Source organism: Triturus cristatus, chromosome 5_1 (genome assembly GCF_964204655.1).
Source record: "Triturus cristatus chromosome 5_1, aTriCri1.1, whole genome shotgun sequence".
NCBI classification, from domain to species: Eukaryota; Metazoa; Chordata; class Amphibia; order Caudata; family Salamandridae; genus Triturus; species Triturus cristatus.
In genome coordinates this window covers 273,673,123-273,693,965 of record NC_140587.1, presented here as the reverse complement: position 1 = coordinate 273,693,965, position 20,843 = coordinate 273,673,123, and the positions used below count along the sequence as shown (strand labels likewise).

At 46.6% G+C, this 20,843-nt stretch overlaps 1 protein-coding gene across 4 annotated transcripts in view; it reads right to left on the bottom strand.

Moving 5' to 3' along the window:
• ASAP1 (ArfGAP with SH3 domain, ankyrin repeat and PH domain 1) overlaps positions 1–20,843 on the bottom strand; it is a 1,875,051-nt gene that overhangs the window by 1,375,145 nt on the left and 479,063 nt on the right. For all 4 annotated transcript variants that reach the window (XM_085604920.1, XM_085604922.1, XM_085604921.1 and 1 more), the window contains one exon: positions 1,635–1,709. In XM_085604920.1, the coding sequence (XP_085461046.1) occupies positions 1,635–1,709 (75 nt within the window). The remainder of the gene's footprint in view (positions 1–1,634; positions 1,710–20,843) is intronic.

Here is a 20,843-nt window from a genome sequence, read left to right as displayed (position 1 = left end):
CTCAACTGATGGTATAGTCTACAGAGTTATAACAAGCCATTTCGTCCTATTTACTGGAGGACAATAGTGCAGACAGACACTGAAAAGAGCAGAGGTAAAATAGTTACTTTATTCCTAAACTGTCACAGCAAAAGCAGACTCCAACAATCCGGGTCTAAGGCTTAAAGCACAAGCAGCCTTTATCTCTAGGTGCTGCAGTTTTAAACCCCTTTTAAAGTTATTTTTAAAACATTATCTGTAAAGTGAAAAGACAAAAAATGCTCTTGGAGCAGAAAGGAAACTTTTAAAATAAAATGTGGCTAGGGCGAGCCTGCAACTGAGAATTATTGTAAAGTTACAGATCCAGGAAGGATCTATAGCTGGAGTCATATAGCACAATAGATAGTCATAAGATGAGAAGACTTCAAGCCAACCCCAGGAGGGAAAAGGTTATGCGTTCAGATTGTAAGATTTGTCCAGGGCTTATTTAACCTGAAAGCATTCTCAAAGGGCTCATCTCTCAAAGGGATTAGTCTGATTATCATCTTTGCTTTCCTAATAACTGTCATCATCTGCAACAGAATATAAATATGACAAATCTGCAAAAATGTAACAAAATAAAAAAAATTAAAATGATTACCCACTTCACCTGTATTTTTCTGAACTTAATAACCATGTATGTATGTTACCAAACTAAATAATTCTTCACAGAAGTACTAAGAGAACATTATCAAAATGGAAAATACACATAAAACAAACTTGTGCTCTGAATAATAACTAGTTTTATAACATGTGCAGTCAGTGTTTGGCTCATCAGATACTGCTATGCTTGTTGAGGTTCTGACCCTATCATTTTAAGGGTCTTGATAAATGCTCCTCTCTTCCTAGAAATTGCTATCCATTTGAACTCTATAACTCCCATGCCCCTTATATATAATTCCTAAAGACGTATCTTACTTTCGGTGTCTGCAAGCTAAGGATGGCTACTTAATTTTTTTAACCAGCTAAAGTGTTTAATGTTGTAATAATCATAGGAAATTGCTGGGGGGATTGAATATGTTCTTTACAGACTTGTTTTCCCAGCCATCTTGTTGGAGCTGTACCTAACTGCCATAAGGAGAATTATGTCAAACTGGTAGACCAAAACAGCTGGCATAATCGCATTTATACTATACACATTAAATATTTTCAAATTAAAAGCAAATTCCTAAGCTCAAGTTACTGTGGTATCAGCAATATTCTCAACTGTGTAGTTTGCATGATGTCTTTTCAGGACCGCTTCCCTTTAAGGGCAGTTATCATGCATTTCTTAAATCAAAATCTGATAGTCGCTGATTAGCGTTCTGAACCACACTCATATCTCCTGCAGTGACAACACACATCACAAGTACCATATTGTTTAGCAATTCTAAAAGAAAGCAAACAAAATAAAGTACATAAATAAGTGCTTGGTAAATGGAGGCATTACTTTTCTAAATCCAAAACCAATTAACCCGCAAACTGGAAGAATGGATTTAATTGCCGGCACTCTTCTTCTTAAAAAAAAAAGTATGCATTCTTATGAAGAGCAAGTAATAGATGGTTGTTACTCCACCACAGCTGTGTTTTCTTTTATCAAATAGCCGTAAAATTTAAAATAATTTTGTAAATCATACCCCTTTGACTCCTTTCAAATCTCCTTTCAAAAGGGAATCCAAAGTAAAGATGACGTTGTGGCTCAAACCTTGTAGCTGAGGAATATAAACAACAAATTCATGTTAAAGAAATCTAAACTTCTCAACCAATATATTTTCCAAGCTGCCAACATAAGTCAAAGATATGTTTCCATTTTAACGCCCTTTAACCAGTCTCTCAAATAATCTAGTTAAAATAATTAACAGAAGTAGAATGGTCACTGGGGCCCAAATGCTGAAATATTGTTCAAGACAAAAAGTATACAATTGTAACCAAGACTCGGAATAAAAAATAAAAAATAAATCAGATTCATTTAATGATTCACTTTTGGCAAAAACAGAAAACAAAACTTTTACAAAAGAAAGAAATAGTAAATGAACATGAGCACCTGGGCCGTATAACCAGACAAGGAATTAGCAAAGTCAGGGGAGACACCAAATAATCTTGAATGACAAGACAACTAGGATCGGCCAAATTTATCAAATGCCCTTCAAGGCAAGCAGATATAATGTGCAGTCAGAAAGGGAAGGTGAATGCAAGACATTTTACCATCTAAAAATGTCAAGCACTGGCATCGGTTGGTGAGCAGTAAGCACACTGGGCAAGCAGGACATGGGCTCATGAGTGCACAAGTGGCACACAGGAACAAGGGGTAGAAGGGTGGCACACGAACTTAGGGGTGGGCAGCAGTCAGGAAATAGTAAAAAGCCTAAGAGGGCAGCAAACGCACATAAGTAACGGACATCTACTAAAGGGTTTTTAGGGACTGAAGTAGGAACATGCAATGGCGTCCAGGTAGAACAAAGATAAAAGGCAGCAAAAAAGCAAAACAGAGTCATTAAGGTGTGAGTGATGCTAGGACAAAAATAATAGATAACCGCTCATACACAAAGTTAAAAAGTTCAGGAAAGAGTTCAACATTCCTTGCATAGCAGGGAGTACTGGAACTGGATACTAAATGTTAAACATTTTCCAAATGAGGCCGACTGCAAGGCACTCCCCTGGGTTCTTCTAAGGTTGTTCCCAATCCGCTGAGGCAGCTACATATAGACTTGTAATGTCTCTTGCTAGAGCGCTTGAAATCTTGAATCAGATCATTCAATTACCACAAAAATGCTGGCAAATTTCATCTATCTTAACTGATGGCTTGAACATGTAGAGACTGGACTGCACTGTTTTTGGAGTCTTGAGGCCAGACCTGGGCCTGTAAGATGACAGGTGAGGTGATAAGCAGTGTGGGAAACCTACATCAGGACACCACCTTCCTTTATTTTCATGTAGTTACTCAAGCACCCTACAACAGGAGACCACCTACAATGGCTATATAAAACGTAACATTGTCCAGGACAACAAGAGGAGAGGGAGTGGCAAGTAATGAAAGCAAGGACGTGATTTAAGGATTAGTAGGGGTAGAACCAAGCCAGAAAATTAAGCAAAAAGGTTTCAAATGCTAATAAGTGGCAAATAAGTTAATTGGCAACACTCTCCCCACTCACTGTACTCATGCATCCCAAAAATACCGATATCCGGGAGCAACATGAGCTCCCTGCTCCACGACAGTGCAAAAACAGATTAAAAACAAAGTCAAGGCCTGGCGGTCTAACATGGCGGACGCGCCCTAGCGAGGCTCCCGCAGCCCGATGGTTATTCTTTATGAATCCTATTCATCCAGCCACTTTGATCAACCCAGTGCACCGACGGATTTAGCAGACACCCGGTAATTGTGGATTGCAGTCTCCGGTGGCTACATTTTCGGTGCTTGCCAGCTGTGGCGGGCCGTGCATAGTGGGGCCCGAGTGCGGTGCACTGACCATCCAGCGTGAGAGAAAGGCCGGGGCGCCGAGATACGCACCTGGTGTGAAGGATCAGCTGGGACAGAGGCGCTTGAGGAGGTAGGACCACCCGGGGTCGCGGCTGGGGGTCAGGGGCAAGCGGTCCCTAACTAACATTCCGCTGGGGTCTCGGCAGCCGAGACGCTGCAGGTGGGCTGGTGTGGGCATTCGCTGGTCCCCGGGGTATCTGTTGTGCGACCTGCCGGAATAACACTCCCTCCCCCCCCCCCCCCCCCCGCCCCCTCCTCCCATTGGGGTTGCTGACACGGGGAAGGGACAGACAGGTCGCAATATTCTGTGCCCGGCTGAGTGAAGGAGGCGTCCTGGGACAAGGGCTACGGTGGACTGCAGTCTAACCCGGGCCCTAGCGAGAGCTCCAGCGGCCATTTCGGGCCGCAGTGAACAAGTCGCTGAACGCGGCAGTGGCCTGCACTCGGCTGGACAGGAGAGACTGTGCGGCCGGGGGGGGGGGGGGGGGGGGGGGCACGCGGACAGGGACCTGGCTGGGGCCCCTGGCAAGCTCTCGGCGGCCATTTCGGGCTGCGACGTGCCAGGGATCTCGCTGATTTGGGGCGTGCTGCGTCCCGGGAGACGGTGGTAAATCCTTTCTCCCCCCTGAGGACCACACGAAGAGTGGTGCGCTCAGCTGCAGCTTGAGGCCCGGAGCTGCAAGACCGACAAGGAGCTTCCCAAATTTGATTGTGGGGGCCGGGCTGTCCGACGGAGTGGGCGGTCCTGGCGATGGCTGTGTGGATAGTATTGTACCAATATAAGATGCATCATAATTGTTACCAAAAGTTGATTAGAGGCTGCTGATGGCTGGACCCACTCTCCTCCTATCCCGCTGGGTATCCCGCTGCAACTGAGAAACAGAGCGAGTCAGTGGGCCACCGTGCTGTTCCTACCAAGATATTGAATCCCCCGGCCGGGAGCGGAGCCTAGCTTCTCAAATCTTTCTAGTGGCCTCATCGATCTTGTGTGCCCGCTGGATGCGGACGGGCCTGGGGCTGCAAAATCGGCACCCACTAGGGGAAGCAGGGGAGCACTGCTCACGGAAGCGGCTGGACCAGGTTGGGTGTGGCTTGTGGGCACAGTACCCCCCCTGCTGCCCCCCCCCCCCCATTGGAAGCCAAACGGGGAGAAAGCTGGGCGCCATTGACCTGTATCACATTATAATTTGGAGGCATATCTGGGCCCTGTCGCCGGACCACCACACTAAGTAGATCTACACAATATGGCCAAAGGCAAACCGCCTGGAATGGAGTCAAAGCAGAACACAATGGATAAATTCACGGGAGCTATAGCTTTGGGGTCGAGTCAGGGTGATCAAGACGCGGCCATGCCAAATAATGCAGCATTGTTGGCAGCGATCACTCAATCCCGGGAGACCCTTGAAGCCAGTATTGGGGCCGTGGGCTCTGATGTTATGCCCCTCAGACAAGATCTCAGAAACGCTGTGCAGCGTATTACAGAGTCAGAATCCCGGATCTCTACAGTAGAGGACACAGTGAACAGTCTTCAGAAGAAAATATCCACCCTAGAAACACTTACTTAAGTCTTGGCGACACGGGTGGAGGACGCGGAGGGACGTGCCCGCAGGAATAATCTTTGCTTTGTTGGGTTTCCCGAGGGCTGTGAAGGCGGCCGCGTGGAGGACTTCCTGGTTAAGTGGCTCATAGAATGGCTCTTGCCAGACACAGTTTCACCCTGCTTCAAAATCAAGAACGCACATCGGGCGCTGATGCAGAAGCCACGGCCGGGCGCCTGCCGCCGACCAATCATTGCACGGCTTATCAACTATAAACACAGAGATACCATATTGCAGCAGGCCAGATTGAAAGCGACTCTCACATTTGCCCCACAACATATGATTTTCCCGGACTACACCAAAATGGTCCAACAGCGCAGGCAGTCATTCGTTGAGGCCAAGGCACGTCTCTGTGGCCTTGAGATCCAATATTCCCTTCTGTTCCCAGCTCTCCTGAAAGTGGTTTACAAGTCGTGGACACATTTCTTTGAGACACCTGAGGAGGTTTTCCACTGGACTGCCGAGACTGTGAAGCCCAAGTCCCACACCTCACCTAGATTTGACTCTGACTCCTAGTCTGGGGGCCATGGGCGAGCTCCCTGGGGGCAGCTGAAAAGCAGAGTCGCCGTTTGCGCTCCAAGAAACACTTCAAGACTCGCAGCAAATCCTGTCGGCGGCCAACAGATTATCAACCGGATCCTATGGCATCCTAATCGATACCCCGCCAATACATACATGAAGACTGAACAATTCGGATGAAGATGATAACTGGGCTACAATGTACATACTTACCCCCGTCATAAGACACTAACGTGCAGGAAATAATTTTTGGGGCCCCATTGGCTGCATGTTGATACTATCCCCCTTTGGGGGTTGGCCGCACAGTATGCAGGCGATAGATACTTCAATGTTTATGAGGTATTGGGGGGGGGGGGGCTTGTGGTGAGATAAATGGGAAGTTTTTGAAGCTCATGTTTTTAGTTACTGCCATTGCTAATTAACACATACACAGTCCCGGGCCGGTCAGACTTCCCAACTGCACACAACCCTTTGAGGGTTTCTATGCCATATATGTCACCTAGCCCAGTGACTTCCGGGAACCGGAAACTCCGGGTCGTTAGTTGGAACATCCGTGGCCTCCTAGATAAAATTAAGCGGGCCGGCTGTGCTGCTTCAGGGCAAGCGCTATAGAGCCGACATCTTATTCCTGCAAGAGACCCACCTACTGGGCACCTAGACACCGTCCCTAGGGCGATTTGGATTTGCGCAGACCTTTCATTCTGGGTTCACGAGGGGATCCCGGGGTGTAGCAATATTAGTTCATTGTAGCGTTCCCTTTGTCCACAGTAATTCATGGCCCGACACTCAGGGTAGATTCATAGTAATATCTGGAACACTATATGGTGAGCCTCTTGTCCTTGGCAGCGTATACGCTCCCCCCCCCCCCCCATTGGCATGGAACCTTGTGGAGCGCTTGACAACGCTCTTGATTGAGATCCCGTTGGGAATGACGGGGGTAGGAGGCGATTGGAGCTACGTGCTGTGCCCGACAAGACAGACGGCGCGGTTGGGGCCTGTGGTTTGAGAATCCAAGCGGATGCCCATGATTCAGGGGATGGAATGGGCAGATTCCGGGAGGGCGCTGCACCCCACTGAACAAGAGTACACATACTTCTCTGGTGTACAAGTCCTTCTCCCGCATAGACTATCTTTATATCAGAAATCCACATCCATAGATTAAAGTCCGCTGAGAATTTGCCCAGGGGCCTCTCGGACCACTCACCAGTATCCTTCCAGCTGTTTTTAGGCCCGAGGCGCTCTCCACTTCGTTGGCGGCTTTTGCCTTGGCTTTTGCAAGTTGGGTATACCTTATTGCTCTGCTCAGCCACCTAAATATTGGCTCCTGCCTGTTGATGCTTATACGCCTCCTATATATCGATATCACAGCAGGGTTGCTGATTCCATCTCCGGATGCTTTACTAAAGGGCAGGGTACTCGCCAGTGAAGTCCCCTCTCTCCATACCCATTTGCACTGGCATTGGAGCCATTGGCAGCGTGGGTGAGGATAAACGCCCAGATTTGTGGCTTCGGGTGGTCGCAGGAGGTATCTGATCTGACCACATAGCGCCATATGCGGATGATGTACTGTTTTTCCTTACCCGTCCCAACAGGACCGGCCCGCGGCTCCTCAGAATCATGCAGATCTTTGAGAAAAGCTCAGGCCTTTACATGAATCGAGGCAAATCATTCCTATGGCCCCTCTGCGGGGGGGGGGGGGGGGCAGCTGGGTGCATGGTCTCGAGAGATGATGATAGTCCCTGATGGGATTAGATACTTGGGGCTGTTTTTATACATCTCTCAATCCATTTCCTGGGACAGAAACTTGGCTCTGTTATGGGCGCTGACAGGAGACCAGGTCCCATACGTGGTCTCACCTACCACTCTCCCTGTTTGGCAGATCTCCCATATTTAAAATGATCTTATTGCCCTGCCTACTCTACCAGTTTCAAAACCATCCATATCCAATACGGCCGTCATGGTTGTGGCAGCTTAATGAGGTTCTTGCTCATTTTCTCTGGGGAGCTGGCACAGCGCGCGTGGCATTGAGGACCTGCTTTCATTCCACCTATTGTGGGGGCATTGCCACTCCGGATATCCAGGCATATCATGTGGCCTCGCATCTACTCGTCCTCAAAGACTGGTGGTACGGGGACCGGAGAGTCCCGGCGTATGCAGTCGAGTGCTGGCTGATGGATCCTGCGTCACTACATATGGCCTTGTATTCTGGCCCAGTGCACCGGCAACTAGAACGGTTTTCATGATTTGGAAAAGACACCCTGCGCACGATGGGATGGTGGGATAAATTGACGAGAGAAACCCCCTGTGGCATAATGGTCAGCTGCACAGTTGGAGCAGCTGTCTGGGTTTCGGAGCTGGGAGGCCATTGGGATCGACACAGTGGGAGCTGTTATGCATGGTAGGAGTATGAAGTTGTTTCAGGAACTCCGGACTGAATACGCTATGCCCCACTAACAATTTTATAGATATCTCCAACTTTGCTATGCTCTCTCCACATATCTGGCACAACAACAGGATATACCAGAATGTAACCCCATAGAAGCCAACGTTTTTATGGGAGATTTGGGAGATCACAAAATAACCAAAATATAACGCTACTCCGAAACAATACGCCTCCCCTCGCTGCCTGCACTGTGGGGCCGCTGAGGGTACTTTCCTTCATACTGTTTGGCAATGCGTGACTATTTGGGTTTTGGTATGGGGTGGCTACATGTTTGTCGGAGGTCCTGGGAAGGGACATCCCGCTCTCGCCACGACTGCTCATGCTCCATATCACCGAGGGACTGGGTGGTAATAAATATAAGCGCCATCTGCTCTTTCTTGACCTCACGCTGCCTAAGCGTGATATCGGGCAGGGCATAGAAGTATGAGTCTCCGCCATCAGTTGCAATATGGAAGAAGGACCTTGATTTCTGTATGGGTCTGGAGATCCCCGTATTTACGGCGAGGTGGTGTCCCAAGAAACACTATAAAATATGGAAGAGGTTGGCAGATTACAGGGGACTGGATTTGGAACCTCCTTGTCCCATCTCTGTGTTCAAGGAGGTGTTGGGATGACTGACTGTACTGTGTTGTGATATGGATGTGGACTAGGACTGCTCTCACACTGAATGGTTCGGACCTACACACCCTAGACCTCTGGGTGCTTTCTGTGATATTGGCATGGCACTATTGTTAGTTGTTAAGAGTTATATTCAAACATGTGTATTATATAAACACAGATATGATAACATTAAAAATGTTGAGATCATTATCGCTGTCAATTACCGTACATTATGGGTGTTCCTTGAGACACTAAACTTGTTTCTGCAGTCAACAATAAAATTACGCCATGAAGAGAAAAAAAAAAATACAAACCGACAGATCTTCCCTCACACACTGTGATGCTGGTGAATTTGTTCCATGAAGGAGTAGAGAAACATCACGGAAGAATAGCAGGCCATGTCCATCTCTGGGGCCAGCCCTTGGACAGCTATTAGAAGGGTCAATCCCAAATGGATGGAGTGGGATAAAAGAGAAGTGGGAGGATTTTTGACTACCTGTCAGAGGAAGAAGGTAAGAAACCTAAAGAGGTTCATGATGATTCCTGGAAAGCCTATTTTTATTTATTTTTTAATTTGTAAAGGACGTACTGGTGCTGAAAGCACATGACCTAAGCCCAGAGAGCACTGGTGAAGCCGCCAGAAATCTCAATTTGGCTCACTGAAACATTCTAGTTTTTAGGTGTTTCTTAAACACCAAGACGTTTGTCTTGTATCATAGGTGAACGTGCTGAGCATTCCAGTGCTTAAAAACCAAACAAGAGAACAAATGCCCACCACGTCAACTGTGCTGTTTTCTTGGAATAGCAACCAAGGACATATTGAACAATTTGTGAAGGTAGTAACTTGCCGTAAGATTCTTCAAGCAAGGAACAAGACCCTATTATGTCAAGTCTCTTGCACCTCCCTTAAGGCCATTAAGAAAACCGACTTTCATAAGCTTGAATAAACATTTATCAGCGTCCGATGAAACTGCAATAGATTTTAAAGATCAAACATATCCATGCATACAGCGCTCATGGCATCTCTATTCAACCATAGTCATGTCACAGAGGCTCACATCTTGGGCAGCAAGACTAGCCACATACATTTTCATAACCTCAGTTTGAGTAAATACTGACAGCCTGTCCTCAATGACCGCTCTCAAATGAGTAGGGAGTAAAACAGACTGCAGCTTCCACTTCACTCTTTCCTCAATTTCTGCATCTGCTGTTATCTAGTACATATCAGCAGAGCAAGCTTGTCCTGCAGATAGAGATCAGAAAGGTCCTAAAAAATGATCGATGCATAGAGAGGACATATGACAGACCGGCAAATCTCTTTCCTCCCCCCTTTGTATTAATAGATGTGGTAGTTTAACAGCACTGAACACGTAGGTCTTGAACAAACCAATAGGTATCTTTGTCAGGTTTCTTGGCAGCCATAATAGAAGTGTTGTAGACATTAGACACTTACAGTGGGTACCAAAACCTATTGTTTTCTCAGAGAAGCAATGACCATGCAAATTCCGGATTCCTCCTCGTGTTGTAATGCAGACTGGGGTATGTGACGAAGCTTTTTTATTGGATTGAACTTAATTTTAACTGGCTCAGCAGTCAGGATACACTCTGCTCAAGAAGCCAAATAAGTATTCCTTTCCTGTACATGAACTTTAGTCAATCAAAAAACAGGCCCTGTGGGAACGAGACATTGGTCAGTCAGAGGATGTGGAATGGACAGAGGTTAGAATGGCTCCCTGTGAACTTGCAAGTCTACCACACTTCTGCCTCATTCAAATCAAATACCTCCACAGATATCATGCCTCCTCTCTCCACTAGAAAGTGAAAAATGGGCATGTTACATTTCCCTCATAATGCAATGCAGAAAACAGGGACCGGTGCAGCATGGATCAGTCCAATCATCCATCATTGACAGGAAATGGACTCAGTACTGATGATCTATTGTGCCAACCTGTGGAACCCTCACCTAAGTTATGTCCCCTGGTTATGTGTGGTGACTGGGAGACATCTCAAAATATCCGTATCCTGCTCGGAATGGGATGTCTCATTGTGCCATTGAAAGTTCGATAGGGCGCCAAGATGAGCAGATTGGCTGAGTGGGAGGGTGGGGTGTGGGGAGGTAGGGCGTGGGGAATAATTATGTGATCTTGAAGAAAACGAGATACCTAGCACAAGGCTGGCCGACAAAGCACAGGATGATTTGGGGCCCATGTGGGACCGTTTTGATCTAGAGACTGTGTGCACTTAAACGCGATTGGAAATATTTGCTGATTCAATATGAATATAATTGTCTAGCTGTCCTCCCTAGCCCATATTTATGCATAACTATAGTGTTTTGTTTGTGTTCAAATGTATTTATATATATAAAAAAAAAAAAGAACAACAATTGTCACGGATTCCAAATACAGGTTTGGAATTGCTAATGACTGTGTGCACAAAGGGCTTCCTCACCTAAGTTGAGACTCCAATCAAAGGACTTCCTTATGCTCTTCAATTGTCCCTTAAGATTGCTGTAGTCAAATAAAATGTGCTGCACCAATCTGCAGCAGAGGAAGTATCCAAGGGTAATGCTTTTGGTGATAAAAGGTGGGGACACTGCTGGTGGGTGTTGGCTTCAATTGGCCAATCGTCCAAGTATGGGAATACATTAATGTTTTGTCGACGTAGATGTCCTGCTTCTACTGCTAACCAGTTTGTGAAGACCCTTGGTGCAGTAGTGACACCAAAGGGGAGAACCATGAATTGGTAGTGTTTTCCTGCTATCACAAACCTGATGTATTTGCGATGGGCAGGATGAATGGCATAATCCCTTTGCTTCCAGCACACCGGACTAAGACCGTCCAGCCGATTCAGGGCTGACACGGCTTCCGGTTGCTAGGGCAACGCCGGCTCTCAGCAGCGGACACACCCACCCACTCACGTGATCAATCACGCGACCACGCCCACCCACTGGGCCAGCCTCACATCATAAATATGTGCTGCAACAGGAAGCGCAGCGGACGAGCGCAGCGGGCGCGACGAATGCGCGCCGAAGGCGCGCATAAGGCAAGCTCGTCTGCGCTCGTCCGCGCCGAGGACGGGCCAACGGCCACCCCCCCTGCAACTCTAGCACCTCGACCTCCTACATCTATGGTAAGATTAACATACTCCATCGACGAACTACAACAACTGAGATACCTAGCAGATCAACCGCACAAACTTCCTCAGATAAGATACTCCAATCACATCGTAGGTCCTCTATCTTGTCCTACTTGCACCAAATGTCCAGGCAAACCTCCATTAATCAATTCACCTTTAATACAGGCAGCACTAATAAATGCCAGATCCCTTCCCAAACATAAATTAGAAATCGCCGACTTGATAGATGCGCAAAAACTCGACCTATTGTTTATCACCGAGACATGGGGTGATGAGGCCTCAGGTCCCGACTTTGCAGTAGCCACTCCCAGCAACTACAATGTTTGTAGACTTGACAGACCAATAAAAAGAGGTGGCGGCATTGCCATAATCTATAAAAGCCACCTCAAACTTACGACTAAATCGTACATATGCTCAGAATATGAGTCTCTCTCATTCACCCTAGGATTATCGGCAAAATCATCCTTTAAGGGAATGTTGATTTACCGCCCGCCAGGCTCAAGAGCTAAGTTCCTAGCTAACATAGGGAATCTAATCGAAATAGTCGCTGATGCCCCTCATTTCACGCTATTAGGCGATTTCAACTTTCATCTCGAGACTTCAAATAATCATGATTCCATGCAACTTATTACAGACCTTGAAGCTGTAGGCCTAAGACAACTTATTAATTCTCCTACCCATCGCGCAGGGCACACATTACATGGACTATTTACGAATAGCCCCTATATAAATATCACCCAGATAATTCCTTTGATCTGGACAGACCACTCTGCTATTTGTTTCACAGTACAAACAAACTACATTAAATCTAATTCCGTTGCACCAGCTCGTTCAACATTCAGAGACTGGAAAAATACTGATTTATCTCAATTAGCAGAGATGATACAGGATAAATTTGACCCCACTGAGCTTGAGCCCATCAAAGCATCCTCTAATTACCTGACCAACATAAACATGGCCTGTAATAAATTAGCCCCACCTAAATCATCACATCAAAATAGACCTACACCTTCAGCCCCATGGTTCACTGAAGCCTTACGTATGCACAAACAATTCTGCAGGAACCTTGAAAGACAATGGCGTCGCAACTATAACCCGGTAGACAAACTCAACTACAAAAATGCCCTTACTATTTACAAAAGAGCGATAACAACTGAGAAAAGCCATTACTTCATCACCAAGATTAATCAGGCAAAAAATTCATCAGGAGAACTATTCAGGGTAGTCTCCACCTTATCCAACCCCCCGTCGCCGCCCTTAGAGGCATCTCAACCACTGACTGATGCCTTGGCCAGGTTCTTTGAGGAAAAAGTTAGTTCCATCTTCCGGACTTTTTCACGTACTACCCCCCTACCTTCTGTGATTTTTCCTACTACTAGCATTCCATCAAGTCTATTGGCTTTTAACCCCGTAGACAAAGACTATATCCAACGTCTAGTAGCCATCACTAAATCCGGATCTCCCCTTGACCCATGTCCTCCTTCCATCCTTAACCGCATACCGGAAGCAATCTCCCCTTCATTATCCACCATATGCAACGCCATGTTTGCAACAGGAATATATCCTTCAGTTTGGAAAGAAGCAATCATAAGGCCACTACTGAAAAAACCAACGCTAGACCCTCTTCTCCCAGCAAGCTACAGACCTATCGCTTGTCTCCCATTTCCAGCTAAGATTTTTGAAAAGTCCATGAACTTGCAGCTGTCAAAGTACATCAATGACTACAATTTGCTAGATGACACACAGTTTGGCTTTAGGCAGGGACATGGGACAGAGACGGCATTACTGAAAGCCGCGGACGAAATCAGAATAACCATGGACAAGGGAGGAGCAGCTGTCTTAATACTCCTAGATCTCTCTGCTGCTTTCGACACGGTCGATCATATTACCTTGATCGACCGTGTCGCAGCTCTGGGAATAGGAGGAACAGCTAAAGACCTGATTGCTTCGTTCCTCGCCAATCGGCCGCAGACTGTCAGAATGGGCAATTTCACCTCCCGAACCTTCTCTCTCCCCTGTGGCGTTCCACAGGGCTCCTCGCTAAGTCCGACGCTTTTTAACATCTATGTATCGGACTTGGCGAGGGTGATAAAATCCTATGGCATTGCCCTGACTACATACGCCGATGACACGCAACTGGTGCTGTCGGTGTACAATAACGGAGCTAGCGTGTCAGCCAACTTCCAGGAGGGCATGAAGGCAATAGGCTCCTGGATGTCATCAAACTGCCTCAAGCTTAACTCCGACAAAACGGAAGTGATGACATTCGGGAGCTTGAAACCAGCATGGTCCCCACAATGGTGGCCACCGGAGCTGGGACTCCCCCCCCAACCGGTGGCTAAGGTCCGCAACCTGGGAGTCTTATTCGACAACAAACTGACCTTCCACCATCACGCAAATGCCATTTTATCATCTGCATTTCATACACTCAAAAAGATCAAGAAACTTCTTCCATATCTACCACAGTCAGCCGGTAAAACACTTATCAGTACTTTAGTGTTTTCAAAAACGGACTACTGTAACTCCTTGCTTCTTAATGCACAAGAAGGAGTCCTCAATAAAATCCAAACTGTTCAAAATGCGGCCGCAAGAATTTTACTCTCTATCCCCAAATTCGCATCAATATCCCATCACATCAAAGAGCTCCACTGGCTACCCATCAGGAGCCGAATAAAATTCAAGGCTCTTTGTATAGCCTACAAGACTCTGAACTATCCAGGGCCTAAGTTCCTAAAAAAGGCTCTCCATCCATTGGAGCACAGCAGAACACTTCGATCCTCTACAACCTTTCTGCTGTCTGTCCCTCGGACAAAAAAAGCCACTTGGGGAGATAGGTGTTTCACTAGAGCTACTGCTAAATTATGGAACACCCTCCCTTTGCATATAAAAGCGGCCCCCACTCTCATTAAGTTCCGAAAGAGCCTCAAGACGTGGCTTTTCTCCTCTGTTTAAATTCCCTTAAAGAGTAAGGAGTTCTCTGAACGCCAGCGCCGAGACACCTGCTTAGGTATTTGCGCGCTTTAAAAATAGCAAAAATAAATAAATAAATAAATAAATAATGAAATAGGCGCCCTTTAGGCCCAGAGTGGTCATAAAGTCGCTCATCTGTAGGAGTGGAATGTCATCTTGTAGTGACCATATGAAAATGTTCTGATAGGATGTAGTAGTTGAGAGGTGTGAGATCTAGGATTGGTCTTAGTGACCCGTCCTTCGTTGGAATTAAAAAGTAGAGGGCATACACTCCTAGGCCTTGCTGATGAAGGGCAACTGGTTCTCTAGGCCCTTTGAGAAGAAGGACCTCTTGTTTCCGAAGTGTTAGGTGATCTTGCGATAGTCTGCGATTGCGAGGTGGGATGTTTGGGGTGTGGTAATGAGCTCCAGACAGTAGCCATTTTGGATAATAGTTAGTACCCATCTGTCTGTTGCAATGGTTTCCCAGACCGGTTGACAGGACTGTAGTCTTACCCTGACAGAAGTTGCAGGGGTTCGGGTGCAAGGGAGGGGTTGTAACTGTTTAAGAGCAGAGGCTGCACCACGTGCTGACCACCCCTACCTTTGTTACTATTGCCTCTAAAGGAGCCTCTGTATAAACCTTTAGTGAAGTTAGAGTGGCGTTGCTTCTGCTGGGTAGTGGAGGCATCTGTGGCAAAGGATTTGTATCTGTCCTTGTAGAGTAGAGTGGAGAAAGGAACTACGAAGTGTAGGAGTTTGTAGGGCTCCTACTGCTTTCGTGATGTCAGTATCTTTCTTCAGCTTGTCTAAAGTGGAGTCTACCTGAGGGCCAAATAAATGCTCCTTATGGAAAGGTATGTTCAAGACTGCCTGCCTGCTGAACATCGGGTTTAAAGTCTGAGCTTCCGAGCCAGGCATGTCTCCTGAGCAGTATGCTGGTGTCAATGCCCCTAGCAGCTGTGTCTGCTGCATCTAAGGCACATCAGATGGAATTGTTAGTGATGGCCTGACTTTCAGAAACAATTTCTTGATCCTTTTTTTGTGATCTTCTGGGAGATACTGCAGCAGTTCTTCCATTTCATCACAGGGGGCCCTATCATAATGAGCAAATAGGGCTTGGAAATTGACTATACGCCAATGATTGGTTGCTTGAGCTACCACACGTTTTCTAGCAGCATCAATGCATTTGCTCTCCTTCTCAGGAGGTGGGTTATCCAGCATCTTGAATTATTTTTTTTTCATGAAGAAACGAAGAGGGCGAAGATCTAAAATAGGTCAAAGTCCTTTGTCCTTCTTCAGCACCAGGAACTAAAGGGAGTAACACTCAATCCTCATTTCCAATGCCAGGACCCTCTCTATTGCTCCTTTGTTCTAAAGAGCTTTAACCTCCTGCTGCAAAATAGAAAAATGGTCCTCCCACAGCCACTTTAATGTGGGTAAAATAGGAACCTGGAAGGAATGGTAGAGCTAATTCTTGCTGGACTATCTGAAGCACCCATCCGTCGGATGTGATGCTCTGCAACCTGTATAGGTAATACCTTATCCTGCCTCCAACAGTGTGGCCTTGTTTGCAGCTTAGTGGCAGTAGGGGGAACGGTGAAGGGACTGAGCAGTGCACTGTCCCTGAGGGTTTGGAAGTTGTCGGGCAGACCTTGAGCCTGGCATCAAATGACTGGAGGTCTGTTGCTGTGGACATTGGCAATAGCTCTGCTTCGAAAGTGGCAACATGTTTGGGGGAACTGCAGCAAGAGGGCAGAAAAACTGAGGAAGCAAACTGTGGGCCTAGTTTCCTTAAAGCATTGCAGGGCCGAGTCTGCCTGATTTTTTAAGAGACAGGTACCATAAAAATGCAAGCCCATTAGGGGCACCTTAACGTCACCCGAGAAGTCCGTGGATCTCATCTACGCATGGCACCAAAGCACCACACTGGTATAGACTGCCCTGTCCAATCAGTTAGTGGAGTCCAGTCCAGAGCGGATGATGTACTTTATTTAGGATGCTACTATCAGCGCTAGGTTGGACTAGTAATCATCGGGGACTGTCAGTTAAATCTCGCAGACCTCAACGCAACTCGGGCAAGTATCGTCCCAGGAGCAAAGATCGAGGATGGCTGAGGAAAACATTTTCATTCCGACTCAGGTGTAGAAGGTAACAAGTTAGGGTTCAGTCTGCTTGCGGATGCCTAGACCACCAAGCTTTCAGTCGTAGGGTGCTGCATGAGGAAAGGAGGATCACCAAGGGGAGTTCTAAGTTTTCTGACAACTTGTCTATTTACTAGGGGGCAACAGCAAGGTTTTGCCCAAGTGCCCATTGGTGTGCCCGTCAGAACTTCATGAAAAGAGAGAAGGGGTAATGTAGATGTCTGTCTAGGGTGGAGGACCTCCATCAGGACATTGGTCTTTACTTCAACGGACGGAAGTTGCAGGTCTAAATCCTCTGCGGCACATTTGATCACCACAGCAAAAGAAGGTGATTCATGTGTGGAAGGGCCAAGGGCAGAGTTTAACCCAGTGTCCAGGAGGTGTGTTTAGTCCACTGGAGTCCTGAAGGTCCATAAAAAGATTGTCCTTGTCATAATATTGGGAGGCATCATTCCTGTCATCTCCAGCATCACTGCGTTAACTATTTTCTGAGTCTGAGGCAAAGGATGTGAACGGTCTTAGGAAGAATGAGGTTGGACTGAATCAACAGTCGCGGACAGTGTTGAAGACGAATCCGGCGATGGTAGCCCCTCTGAAGGCCTCTTTCGATCCTTGAGGCCACAGGCAAGCCAGAGGGAATCAGAAGAGTGCTGCAGTTGCACAATATGGTTTCTTTAGAAGCCTCTAAGTGTTGCAGCGTTGCTATGATGTAACCAGGAATTCAGGTTGCATTGTTATGAGCTGTGGAAATGGTTCCTCAATAGGAAATTGGAATGAGATTTGGGGGGCACCTTAACGTCCTTGTGACTATTCTGAACGAGTGTAGCGGAAAGAAGCAGAATCACACTTCAACTTCTTGTATTTCTTTCTTGACTTGGATTTGCTAGATAACTTGGAGCATGAAGAGAATCTTTCAAGGCAATGGCCTCGAAAACAGGAAGGGGTCTGAATCCTCAACTTGAAAAAACTGGCCCTTACACAATTACTGATGGTTTCCGGTGACCTAATGCTTGGCTTTGCGTTTCAGGATCACTTTCAGATTCATCTGGGTGCATTCCCCACATGACTTGGAGTAATGTGAAGACCCTAGGTACCAGACACATACTTGGTGGGGATCTGTCACAGACATCCCCACCAAGACAGACTCTACAAAATTGAAAACATGTTCGCTTGTACACTTTAGTGAAATTTCTAAGGTGAAATTTGTCAAATAAACAAGAAAAAGTGAGGAAGCAAGCTCCACATCTACGTCCAAAGGCTCAGATAGAAAGAAACAGACATCACTGCATGGGATGGCGCATACATATGGCTGTGGCATCACATCCCCCAACCTGCTGGCACATCAGAGCAGTCTGGAGAGTTGAAGTATTCAGAAGGCGGGGAATCTGCAATCAGAAGTATCCAACAGTAAGGATGCTTTGAATAACCTTTCTAAAGGATAGGTGGTTTTAAGGCTGCTAAGATGTGAGGAAAGTTTATTACACAAAAATGAAGGCCATATCAGGGAAGTATCAATTGTGCAAATATGGCTATACTGTGAGATGTGTAACAACCGAAAAGAATTGAGAAGTTGAGCAGTGTTCTATCTGGCTAACCGGTTTGTAAGAGAGGAAAGGTTCAATTTATAAGACTTTGCTTAAAGGCCCTTTGCCTCAAGCACAAATTGATGATTACAGGAAGCTAAAGGAGATTTTTCCTTGCTTCTGACGGGATTGAATTTTACTAGTAAAACCGTCAAAGATACACATCCGGATAACACTGGAATCAAAGATCTTTGGAAAAAACAAAACGACTTTCCCCAGAGTGCATAGTGCATGGAAACGAGGACACCACAGCATGTATTTGCGGCTTTAGGTGTAATATACAATTAATAGAAAACAATATCAAATAACTTCACCTGCTTTTAACATATAAACACCAAATATTCCCATCCTTCCTCAAGAAAAGTTGTTTATTTCCCAAAGTAAACACTCCCTCTTTTATAGAAAATTTCCTCAAAATGTACATCCTCAGCATGCATGTCCCGAGTACAATTCAAGTATTCACAATTAATGTACAATCTAGGTTACACATATCCAAAACACCATCATAATTTGTAGAATCAGTCCGTTAAATCAAAGATTTTTTTTTTTTTTTTTTATTGGCATTTGTAATTGTGTACAAACAGAAAACAATCATAACATTGCGGTCACGTCACAACAGCATCCTTCATCCAATTTTGACTATTCATTTCCTAAGCAGAGGTCTCCCATACCCACCGCCTTTTATCACATGTGCTAATCGTTTATTAAGTCTGTTGCTGCATTTGCAAATATTGGGTTAGATACACCCAGTAGTCCCTGGGCTGCGATCCGGCAGGAAGTTCTTCTTCATAAGTCCTCAGGGTATCTCTGCAATACGTTAGGTCCGTAAGCCAGTCCTTAGGCTTCGGGCTCCGCCTGCCATTCCAACAGATCGAGACCCTCCTTTTGGCCATTAGCAGCGCAACCATACAGAATCTACGCTTTAGGGCTCGAAAGTCAGGCAGCAGCCCCAACAAACAGGTTTTGACCTCGCAGCTCACTACACCGCCCACCATAGTCCCAAGCATCTGCGTCACCTGCACCCAGTATTCTCCAACTGCCTCACATGACCAGGCCAGGTGAATGAAATCTGCCCCGTCTGCCCCACAGCGCTCGCATCTAGAGTCCACCCGCAGCCCATATCGGTGTAGTCTGGCCGGTGTGTAGTATGTCTGGTGTAAGTATTTGAAATGTAGAATGCGGAGATTACCATTAGGTGTCAGCATGCCCGTTAAAGTACAGGCAGTAGCCCATTCATCCTCTGTTAGCGGAGTGTCCAGACAGCCATTCCACTTCTCCATGGAAGCATTCGTGGTTGCCGCTATGTCCTCCTGCATCTTCGTATACAGTGTGGACACCAGGTGTTTTCTCGCAGGTGTGGTGATTAGCCACTGCAACGCGGTTAGCCCCGGAGGTTCCAGCGGGTACGTTGGGTACAGCCGCTTCACAGCCCTTTGCAGTCTATGATAATTAAAGCGAAATAAGGCAGTCATGTTACTAATGAATGTCAGTTGTTCTAGCGTTTTAAAAGTCCCGTCTTCGTACAAGTCCCCATGGTGTCAATGCCCACTTGGCGCAGCAGTTCCAGTCCCATTTTTTCTTGCGTGACCGATATTTCCGGGTGCCATTGAAGCCGGAGTGCCGGGGCATACAGTGGCAATTTATTAGCTTTTCTGCCCATGGTATGCCACGCTTTGTTTGTGGCATCGATGGTGTTTATGTCTTTCATGTGCAAAGGAGGCCTGCGATGGGTGATAATCGCCTCAAGTGGAACTGGCACAGCATCCCCCTCCTCAATCGCAGTATGGGTGAGAAACGGGACTTTGTGATACCAAAAATGTGCATACTGTGCTTGTGCGCAGAGGTAATATAGGCAGAAGTCAGGGACCCCGAACCCCCCCCTACTGTAGGGCAACGTCAGTGTCCGCATCTTCACCCTAGCCGTCTTTCCCGCCCAGATAAGTCGAAGGACCATCGAGGTAATCCATCGGAACACCTCCGCTGGAGGGTGAATAGGGATGTTAGTGAATAAATAGAGTAGCTTCGGCAGTACCACCATTTTAACGATAGCGATACGATCAGCCACCGATAGTGGCAGTTGGATCCACCTCCCCACCTTCTCCTCCAATGCGTCAATCACCGTCCCGTAGTTAGTCCTGATCACGACTTCCGGGTCCCTGTGGTACCACACACCCAAATATTTTATCGGGTCCATCTTCCATTCCAGAGGATAGTCCATTGGGTGTGGTTGCGTGCTGTCAGTTAGGGGAATGATCATGGACTTGGCCCAGTTTATAATGACACCGGATTGCCACGCGAATTTTATATACTCCCTCAACAATCGATTCAGATTGGCCTGTGGGTCCCTCACAAAGAGTAGCATATCGTCGGCGTACAATGATATGTGCAGTGGCCGCT